The sequence below is a fragment of the Artibeus jamaicensis genome, unplaced genomic scaffold (assembly GCF_021234435.1).
Source record: "Artibeus jamaicensis isolate MK-2021 breed Jamaican fruit bat unplaced genomic scaffold, CSHL_Jam_final contig_834, whole genome shotgun sequence".
Lineage (NCBI taxonomy): Eukaryota > Metazoa > Chordata > Mammalia > Chiroptera > Phyllostomidae > Artibeus > Artibeus jamaicensis.
Genome location: NW_026521981.1, coordinates 1,367,610 through 1,378,565, shown reverse-complemented (window position 1 = coordinate 1,378,565; position 10,956 = coordinate 1,367,610). Strand labels below are relative to the sequence as shown.

General features: G+C 44.2%; 1 protein-coding gene across 5 annotated transcripts in view; it reads left to right on the top strand.

The window, feature by feature from the left end:
* Nucleotides 1-5,286: 5,286 nt before the first annotated feature.
* The window catches only part of PIK3CG (phosphatidylinositol-4,5-bisphosphate 3-kinase catalytic subunit gamma), a 43,118-nt gene continuing 37,448 nt past the window's right edge, over nucleotides 5,287-10,956 (top strand). The window contains exons 1-2 of one of the 5 annotated variants that reach the window (XM_037150468.2): nucleotides 5,287-5,440; nucleotides 7,674-9,680. In XM_037150468.2, coding sequence (XP_037006363.2) covers nucleotides 7,686-9,680 — 1,995 coding nt within the window. In that variant the 5' untranslated portion in view covers nucleotides 5,287-5,440; nucleotides 7,674-7,685. Of the gene's footprint in view, nucleotides 5,441-5,669; nucleotides 5,819-5,856; nucleotides 5,932-7,673; nucleotides 9,681-10,956 lie in introns of those variants that run through there. The other 4 variants (XM_037150471.2, XM_037150467.2, XM_037150469.2 and 1 more) reach the window with 4 other exon arrangements.

The window sequence follows — 10,956 nt, the reverse complement described above, 5'->3', positions numbered from 1 at the left end:
GAGGTAGATAGATACAGGTAGGTGATTAGTTAGCTGTGTAAGTAGAGAGCTAGATAAAACTCCTTGACAGTCTGAAAATCATTCTAAAGATAGAGTCCCAGGGGTGAGTCTGGGTAACCATTATATGGGAGAGTTCTTGATCACAAGAATGTAGTACAGTTTTTGGTCTTATGTTTCAGTCAATATAAATAAGGGAACAATAAAGAAAATGAATAAATTGGGTCAGGCAGAGGGGCTAAAAAGGGGATATTTCTAAAGTTCCTACACAGATGCTTACAATTTAATCAGGCTAGGTTCCCTCCCAGGTTCCACACTGCACATCATTCCTCTCCCAAGTTTCCCTCTTAGGGTTCAAGAGGAGGCAGATTGCTGGGCTTTGGGTTTCATGGTTAAATGGGAGGGAGGGGATGCCTGGGCTGATCTGGGCCTTCAGGAGAATCATCCAATATTCCTGTTGCTTCCTATAAATGCAAGGGAATCCACAGACTTTTAAAAAAAAGGAGTTATTCTATACAAACTATCCATTGCACAATTGTTTATCAAGCCCCTTGCTTTGTATGCAGCAAGTACCATGTGTGGCGGTGGGGAGTGCCATGATGAACAGAGCAGCCACTGACCCCAAGCACTCACAGTCTGGTAGAGTAGGCAGCCTCATGAACATCTATTCTCTGCAAGGAGAAGTGCTCTGACAACTGCCACTTGCTGGCAATGGGACCTGGGGCAAGTTACTTGACTTCTCTGTGTCTTGCTTTCATCATCTGTAAATGGGTTTAATAGTAGTGCTCCTCTCCTTGGGCTGTTGGGAGGATTAAATGAATTCATATATTAAGGTGCTTAGAACAATGTGAGACACACAGTAGGAGCTATGCAAGAGTTTGCTCTTGATGATGGTGGTCACTAACAGAGAAAAGCTTCCTGACCCTGTGCTCCCCTAAACCAGAAAGACCTCCCAGAGGATGTTACACAAACTGAGTAGAAGAGGAGTTGGTCAAATGTCTGAGGGGAGGAGAGAGCGGGGAGGAAGAGGAGGGAAAAGAACAAGGGGAATAGATGGAGCAGAGGAAGCAGCGTGTGGCAGCACAGAGGTGTTGAAAACACAGCAAATGTGAGAGCAGAAATCAAGTCCATGGGAACTCGGAGGCACTTTGGAAGACGAGGCAGAGAGTTATGAACAGACCACACAGAATAGGTCATAAAGGTCTGTTGTATCATGCTAAGGAATTTGGATGTTTAAACATCTATTTATGGGAAAAATTTTTCTAGAAATCTGTGAAGTGCTTACTAAGCTGTATTGGCAGTTTAGCTAAACAAGGAAATTGAGAAAAGTGCCCTCAATGGCCAGTTTCCGATTATGAGAATGGAGAATGTGTGCAGTGTCCCACAGGCACCTGGATCTGGCTGTAGATCCCTGGGGCCATGTTGACTGTGACTGATTTCCTGTAGCTTCTTCTCCCTGCCCCTAGAGTGGCTCCCCTCTACCCACATGGCATGATAATAGCCTACCTCCATAAAGGCATTCCAAGCTGTGACAAACTCTCCTGCTGTCCTCCCTGGTGCCCCTTTGTCCTTACTGTCAGAGCATTGACATTTTGTTCTGGGGTCCACCCTTTTCTCCATCTATGAACTCAATAGAGAAAACTCGGATTAGCTCAAACTGCTCATGTCATTCTTTCCCCCTTCCCAGTCATTGGCTGAGAGACAGATGGGCACTTGTCTCAATTCTGGCCAGAGACAGGAGGGGACCCGGGAGGCTCCTGGGAATGTTTTTCCATCTCTGAAAAAGGAACACACAGGCTGACAAGCCTCTTCTTCCTCTGAGTGTTGTGTTGGTATGAGACACCCGGAATCACAGGTCCTCTGGCATATCACAACGACTTTTGTACAGTTAGATAAATAGGCATTTCATTGAAAATTGGAGATTTATGACAACTTCCTGTGGGATATTTAGGGTGGTTGTTATCCCTTTGGTAGATTAGAAAGCTGGAAGATATAAATTAGCATATGTATTAGGCCTAGAGAATGAGCAGAATAAACCCAGGTCTGATGATTGCTAGTGCTTCTACAACACCGGGACGCTTCTCTTTCATCACACCAGGTACAGACCAAAAAGCTTCATAAAGATTGGCATTCATGCCCAGATGGAAAAGCAAGGCATGAAGATCAACCAACCTGTTGCAGTAGATTAAAATGTCCTTCAGCGCTTTTGTTCACATTGTATAAGCCATTTGAGGCTGAGCTGAACATACATGAAAGGATGAATTCTAGTGCTTTTCAAGCTGAGAGATACACACACACATCTGAGTCAGACAGCTACCTTACCCAGGAACAATTACCAATAACACGGCTTCCCAACCAGTGTGTCTCAAAGGGGTTCAGGGCCCTTGGGGATGCAGGCATTATCTCAAGTTTTGAGGAGACTCTTCACTTCACCCCAGTGTCATAGTCAGTCCGGGCTGCTGTAACAAAGTCTCTCCGATGGAATGGTAATAAACAACAGAAATTTATTTCTCGTAGCTCTGAAGACTGAAAGTCTGAGATCAGGGCACAAGCATGGTCAGGTCCTAGTGAGGGCCTTATTCTGGATTGCAGACACAGCTATATTTGTATCCCTACATGGCAGAGGCAAAGCAAGGGAGCTCTCTGAGTTCCTTCTATGAAAGCACAAATCTCATTCAGAAGGGGTCTGCCCTGATGCCCTAATTATCTCCCGAAGGCCCCACCTACTAATACCACTATACTGCCCTCCAATATAGTATTTCATTATATGAATTTGGGGTAGGAGGGCAAACAGTTTATTGCACCCAGTATGCCATATAAATGTCATTACTGTTCCACGTGCCAAGATATGAAATAAGTGGGAAGAACATGCCTATCTTATCATGTTCCTGTACCTTCTACTGCTGTGCTTTACAAACCCTCCATTTCAGCAAACAGATACATTCACTGTTTATGAAACTGTTCTGTTTGTTCACAGTTTTGGCTTGAAGACCTTTCCCATGATCTCTCTTGCCTTAAATCCTGCGTCTCCTCCTGCAAAATTTTAAAAAATTAATTATGCCCAAAGTGATCTTCTCCTGTAAACTATTTCACATCTTATTTTTTCATCTGTGTGCCTTGTCTCCCCAGACCACAATCTCTCTGAAGGCTATCACAAAGATCCTTTCTCAGCAAATAATTCCTTCTTAACCTGTTTATTGGTCATTGACACATCTCACTGTGCGCTTATTTTCTTCTCATTCCTGTGATAGTTGGATGTGCTACAGAAGGTCAGATGATTTGATTGTATGATTCACAGCTTTAGTGTAGTGCACAACTGCTGGGCACACAACATGGTGCTGGGTGTACAACATGGTGCTAGCTGCATGGAGATTCACAGAAGAAAAAGACGAAAAGAAACACATTGATAAAAACAGGATTATAATGAAGTCTAGGGGTCTTCTAACCTAAAAATCTGGAGATAAAGGAGGCCCTAACTAGTAAAGAATTCCTCTGCATGGTGGGAGGACCCACAATGAGGAAGGAGACATCAGCCATTACTTCTCCCTTGGAACATTTACTATATGTAGTCAAATTTTAGTGACTATATTAGGATTTGGGGAAGGGCAGGGTACTGTTATTCTCTAACCACCAATAAAACCTGAAGTATTTGCAAGTTCAGTCATAGAATAGACAACTTTGCATAATTCAACTTAGCTGAATATCTCCTGTGGAAGGTACGAAACCCAAGAGCCAGAGTCTAGCATTTCTGAAATAACCTATGTGTGTTGGAGGTGGGGGGGGGGGCATGTCAGGTTGGGACTTTGCCCCAGGGTGTGACTGAGACAGGGCAGGGAAAGAATCTGTTGAGGGACAGAATCTATTGACTGGTCTGGAGAACAGAGCTGGCCAAGCTTGTGGTTTCTCTGTGGTCAGCCCTACTAACCACAGACCCCTGTCTAGCCCACCTCCCCCTGGGAGCCCTCCCAACACACTCGTATGAAGAACGGCTTGGCAAACTCCTGCAGTGGGGCTCCTTCAGAGTTCCGCTTTTGACTGACTCCTTCAGAATCAGTCAAAAGGGCCAACACTAAGTCTTCTAAAGCTGCCAGCCTCCTAAGGGAGTATTCCTACATAAGAATATGTTTTGGGGTGCTAATAAGTCCCCTATCAATATTTGGGACACAGCTTTTGAATTCAATAGTTTGCTGAAATCAACTATTATAATACCACTTATGAAAAGCTAAGATGCAAGAGGCCTATATGAAAGGAGATAGATAGATCCTGTCAATCATGTAGTATGATGTCAGAATGGTTTAGAAAACTTTTAATTATATACCTCCAAGGAACCTGTGAGGCTAACACCATCCTATCTGTGTTCCCTGGGGCTCAACTGGAGTCCATGAGAACTGAAGGTGGAGGATGGACTCATATAGAAACCCTGGATGAAGGACAGTGGGCACTGGTCCAGGATCTGAGTCTGCTCAGGGGTTCTAGAAGGAATTGAGGTCACCTGGAAGATATAGAGCTACTGCAAAAATTATTTAGAATGGCTTTTCTTTGAATCCTCAACTCCCATGACAATCAGGAGCCAACTCCCAGTGACTATCTGTCTGATTATGTGACAATGCTCAGCTCCCTAGTTTTCCCACGAAATCAAAAACCTCCTAGTTTGTGAGCTGCAATCATTGCCCACAGTTAAGCCTCCACACCAACACTCACATACAAACGCACACGCACCGACACTGTACTTTCTGTTTCAGGCAGCGATACTCTGGATCCTAATGCTCTGAAAAAATAGAGAACTATCTCACCAAGCTAAGGAAGTGAGCTCCCAGACCTTGTTTTTAAAAATGTTCAGCTTGACAACTGAGTCCCCTAGATCATTAGTTTCTCTCCCCCACCCCTCAGTTGCAGTGTATAAACAAGGGATTATTTGAATTCCCCTGAGGGAGAATTAATTGAATCAGCTTTGCAGGACTAATGGATTTAATTTGGTTGTAAAAATCTTCTTACCTACTCGTTTTTCTAATGTTGTGACTGTCAAGCCTTTTCTTCTACTTAGAACTACCTAGAAAATATTTCATATGCTTGTGTCTCGTGAATGTGGGGTTTTTTTTAGATCTATGTAATTTTAATTTGCTTTGGTCTCTCACAATTATTAAAAATTAGTTCAAAGAGTAGAAAGAATGTACATGGTAAACAGTGCCCCTTCTCGTGCTTCACTCTCTGTGCTATTAACAGGAAACGCATTTCTGACACTTTTAAAATGAGCAATCACACGTATAATCAACTTGGTTAAAACTTCCTTCCTGGTAACTGCAACACTTCCTCTGCATCTGGATACGAAGGGAGACCCAGAAAAGCGGAAGAGTTTAGAGGTACACTGGGTAGGTTCAAGTGCATTGTTTTCAAAAATCGAACAAATGATCCTTCAGCTTCATCGCCTCCACTGCTTTATCAGGTATTTTTTCCCTCTCTATTTTTTGCCCTTTTTGGGGGGATGACTGGGAATACTGACTCTTCCTTCTCAGCTAGAATATTTTTATCTGGAACAGTTGCTGGTTCTTGAGACGATACTACCACTGAATGTCTCTGTTTCATTGTCTAGTTCAATCTGTATGTGTAGAGATATCCAGGAGGTCCTGGTGACAGCTTTGCAGGTGCATCAGTCCTTTTTTGTTTTTGTTTGAGAGGAAGAGGGAGGGCACAGGAGCCTGTACTAGCCAAGCTTCACGTTCTTACCAGCGCATGCTGAGCCATTATTGTACTTACCAGTGTTTCTGAGGTCTTCTTGTAAAAGGCAAACGCTCCATAACCTCGACCATGAAGGAAGCAGTGAGTATGTAATCTGCCTGTTTGTTCTGCATCTTGTATCTTTTAAGATTGACTGAGGCAGAAGTTACTGCTCTGTGTTTGTGCGTTGACTAAATTCAGACCTATTTAATTTCAAGTGTGAGTATTAATATATCTTACAGTTCTCTTCTTTGCTATTCTATAATGTAGCAACATTACAGATCAAATAGTTAACGTTTTAAGCTGCAAGAGACAATGCTTTAGGACAGTTGGTGTTGTGTATTTACTCAGTAGAATTTCATTATATTTTATGGAGGGAATATTGACTTTAAAAGTAACTTTAAGCCAAGATTTGAACAGAAGTTTGGATCTCATGAAACTTGTCTTTCATATCATTTAATCAAACTCTTCTTTTTTGTATATGTCAAATGCTCCACTATTTCTTAAGAAAATAAATAGTTATGTGTCTCACTAATATTAGTCATTTTGAGTACATGCTATCTTCTGAAAGAATTTTTGTGTCAATTGTTGATTCTTGTTTAGAATATAATATCTGACAACACAGTGAGACAATATTAAAATAAAAACACCTTATTTATATTTCAACTTCAATATTTTAGCATTTCCATTATTATTTGAAGTGTTTCTTACTATAGTATGTCACACTTGTACTTAAATGTTTTGTACAGGGTAGGTACTCATTAAATATATATATGGAAAGAGTAGATAAATTGATGAGAAGAAACTTGTGAATTCTCATTATACACATGAAAATATTGGAGAAAAAAATAAGTTAAATAATCAGTTGGGATCCGAACAGTAGGTTACTGGAGCCCAAAGCCCTTCCTTCCGTCCTATGGCCTCTTGACTGTCTAATGCAGAGGAGGATGTAATGAACTGTACCAAAGTTAAAATTACCTGAATGCTCTACAAAGAGGGCTCAGCCGTGGGTGCCTCCTCTAAGACACAACCCTAACACAGCAGTGACACCCAGAACTTCCTGATTCAGAATGATAAGTGTGTGTGAATGTTCTCGGCTGAAACTAGCAATTCTGATATTTTTGAGTTTTGTTAATGAAATGATTACCTTTCCTAACTAGAAAGAAAAAAATGAGGGTGGGGGGAAAGGAAGACAGGACCTTGACTTAGGGAGTAGATACAAGAACCAAAGAGTTGGAGCACAGAGAATGTGAAGTGAGGTTGGGGAAGGCATCCGGGTCCCAATAAGTGGGAGACTGCACAAATAGGAAATATTTCAAAGCCCTGTTTCCTTAGTGGGGTGTTTCAATATTTCACAGAACACCTCACAAACTAGCGCTTGATTTTTAAACTGGATTTAAAAATAATTAACACCTCGAGCCGTTATAGTATACTAGACACCATGCTAAATTGGTGCTTTACCTATTTCCTTTATTAAATTAAATTCTCAAACATAAGTAGATAGAATGACTACAGAACCCCTTACAACACAGTGATACTGAATGTTAAAATAAAAATACATTATTTATATTTCAATGTTAATGTTTTAGCATTTCCATCATTATTTGAAGCATTTCTTACTGCAGTATGTCACATTGGTACTTAAATGCTTTGTGCAGAGTAGGTACTCATCAATATATCATCGTCCATATTGAACAGGTATATGCATTACCTTATTTAATCCTCACCTCCAGCCTCTGAGAGTATTACTCCTTTTGAATGATGGGAAACAGGCGCAGAAATTGTTTAACTAGCTCAAGTCACCAGATACTAAGTGGCAGTTTCGGGACTCATGGGCCCTGACCCCGAAGCCCTTCGTGCCCACGTCACTGTCATTCGTCTACTCCGACTCCTGCCGTCTCACAAAAATGCATCCGGACAGTGCCTCCCTGTGACACCGCCCTCTGTTTCTCTGCTCCCAGGTCGCACGGGGCATGGAGTCGGAGAACGATGAACAGCCCGTGGTTCTGAGGGAGGACAACTGCCGCAGGCGCCGGAGGATGAAGCCACGCGGCTCCGCGGCCAGCCTGTCCTCCATGGAGCTCATTCCCATCGAGTTTGTGCTGCCCACCAGCCAGCGCACCAGCAAGACCCCGGAGACGGCGCTGCTGCACGTGGCGGGCCACGGGAATGTGGAGCAGATGAAGGCGCAGGTGTGGCTGCGCGCGCTGGAGACCAGCGTGGCGGCTGACTTCTACCACCGGCTCAGCCCCGACCATTTCCTGCTGCTCTACCAGAAAAAAGGGCAGTGGTACGAGATCTACGACAAGTACCAGGTCGTGCAGACGCTAGACTGCCTGCGCTACTGGAAGGTGCTGCACCGGAGCCCAGGCCAGATCCACGTGGTGCAGCGGCACGCTCCGTCCGAGGGGTCGCTGGCGTTCCAGCGGCTGCTCACTGCCCTCATAGGCTATGACGTCACCGATGTCAGCAACGTGCACGATGACGAGCTGGAGTTCACGCGCCGCCGCCTGGTCACCCCACGCATGGCCGAGGTGGCTGGCCGAGACCCCAAACTCTATGCTATGCACCCCTGGGTGACGTCCAAGCCCCTCCCGGAATACCTGTTGAAGAAGATTACCAACAACTGCATTTTCATTGTCATTCACCGCAGCACCACCAGCCAGACCATCAAGGTCTCGGCTGATGACACCCCAGGCGCCATCCTCCAGAGCTTCTTCACCAAGATGGCCAAGAAGAAATCTCTGATGGATATCCCCGAAAGCCAGAATGAACAGGACTTTGTGCTGCGCGTCTGTGGCCGTGATGAGTACCTGGTGGGTGAAATGCCCATCAAAAACTTCCAGTGGGTGAGGCATTGCCTCAAGAATGGGGAAGAGATTCACCTGGTGCTTGACGCGCCTCCGGACCCAGCCCAGGACGAGGTGAAGAAAGAAGAGTGGCCACTGGTGGATGACTGCACAGGAGTCACCGGCTATCATGAGCAGCTGACGATCCATGGGAAGGACCATGAGAGCGTGTTCACTGTGTCCTTGTGGGACTGCGACAGGAAGTTCAGGGTCAAGATCAGAGGAATTGATATCCCTGTGCTGCCCCGAAATGCTGACCTCACAGTGTTTGTGGAGGCAAACATCCAACATGGGCAGCAAGTCCTTTGCCAAAGGAGAACCAGTCCCAAACCCTTTACAGAGGAGGTGCTCTGGAATGTGTGGCTTGAGTTCAGTATCAAAATCAAAGACTTACCCAAAGGGGCTCTACTGAACCTCCAGGTCTACTGCGGCAAAGCTCCAGCGCTGTCTGGTAAGGCCTCTGCAGAGGTTCCAAGTTCTGAATCCAAAGGCAAAGCTCAGCTTCTCTATTATGTGAACCTGCTGCTGATAGACCATCGGTTCCTCCTGCGCCGTGGGGAATATGTGCTCCACATGTGGCAGATATCTGGGAAGGGAGAAGACCAAGGGAGCTTCAATGCTGACAAGCTCACGTCTGCAACCAACCCAGACAAGGAGAATTCAATGTCCATCTGCATTCTTTTGGACAATTACTGTCACCCAATAGCCTTGCCTAAGCATAGGCCAACCCCTGACCCTGAAGGGGACCGGATTCGAGCCGAAATGCCCAACCAGCTTCGGAAGCAACTGGAGGCCATCATAGCCACTGATCCACTTAACCCTCTCACAGCAGAAGACAAAGAATTGCTCTGGCATTTCAGATATGAAAGCCTTAAGCATCCAAAAGCATATCCTAAGCTATTTAGCTCTGTGAAATGGGGACAGCAAGAAATTGTGGCCAAAACATACCAATTGTTAGCCAGAAGGGAGATCTGGGATAAAAGTGCTTTGGATGTTGGGCTAACAATGCAACTTCTGGACTGCAACTTTTCAGATGAAAATGTGAGAGCCATCGCCGTTCAGAAACTGGAGAGCTTAGAGGATGATGACGTCCTGCATTACCTACTACAGCTGGTCCAGGTAGGGGATGCCAGTGTGATTTACAGAGCACTCTTCCCCAGAAATTCATTTGCATGTGCACAGGAGCTCCATTTAGTTGTCATCAAATGCCCTTTGTCCAGAGCATCCCGATTTGTCAGAGCAGAAATGAAGAAGCCACCTCAAAAAGTGGTATTCTGTTCCTTTTTTTATTATTATTATTCTCTTTGAGGGTTTTCTGACAGGCGTTTTGAAGATGTTAAAATTTCCACTTTTTAGGAGGACTGAGTTAATGGGACTATGTTGTTCACATTTCTTGTATTAATGATAGATTTGATTTATAGAATGCTCCTTTTTGTCCAGGCTTCAAGTGATATACATGCTTTTTATGTATTATTACATTTAATTCTTCCAATAACTATGATGGAGGTCGAGTTAATACTTTAATTATAAGGAAACTGAGGCAAAAAGAGAGGCTAGCTAATGTGCCCAAGGTCACACACTTTGAAAAACTGGAGTTTAAACCCAGGAGGTCTGACCCCAGGCCCTGCTTCTTTCACTGCCTCCCAGGATCCGGCATCAGTCCAGTGTCAGGGTTGGGGTCCTAGAGAGAAAAGGTCATACTCTCTGATCATGAACACGACATTCATGAATAACACCTCATATCTGGATGGGACCTTGAAAGCCCCTCTCTTCAGACAGGTCTGGCACTGTGTTTCCGCTCGTGTTCTCATGCCTTTCCCTGGGGTCGGAAGAGGTCACCTCATTTGCCTAAGTTTTTCTCAGGAAGTTGAAGAAAGGAGGAACGGTTCTCCTACGTGCTGCAGCCAATCTCAAATTAGATCGTGCTGCTTGATAAGGACAAGGAAGTAAAGAAATTGAAATAGCAATTCTCATTTAGAATGCAGGAGTGTTCATTCACGAATTCAACAACATGTGCATCGCGCTTCTGCTGTTCTGAATGCTGGACATGGTGCAGTGATGAAAACAGAGCCTGTCTGCTCTCATGTAGCTTGTCGTGCATGCAAAAGACTGACATTTAATAACAAATTGTAATGAATACTTTGGGGGAAACCTAGAGTGTTATGAGAAAATAGTTACGGATCCTGGGAACACAATTTAGATCAAAGAAGCCAGGGACAGTTCTAAATGGGGGATGTTTGAGCTGCGATCATTAAGATTAGCCAGGGTAAGTGTTGGACACAAAACCACCTAATTATTGTCTGTATGACTGGAAGGCCCTAGAGTTTCTTGACGAGCACTGTGGATGCTCTTTACTTAAACTCTGAACCACCACCTTTCATTAAGCAGATACTTG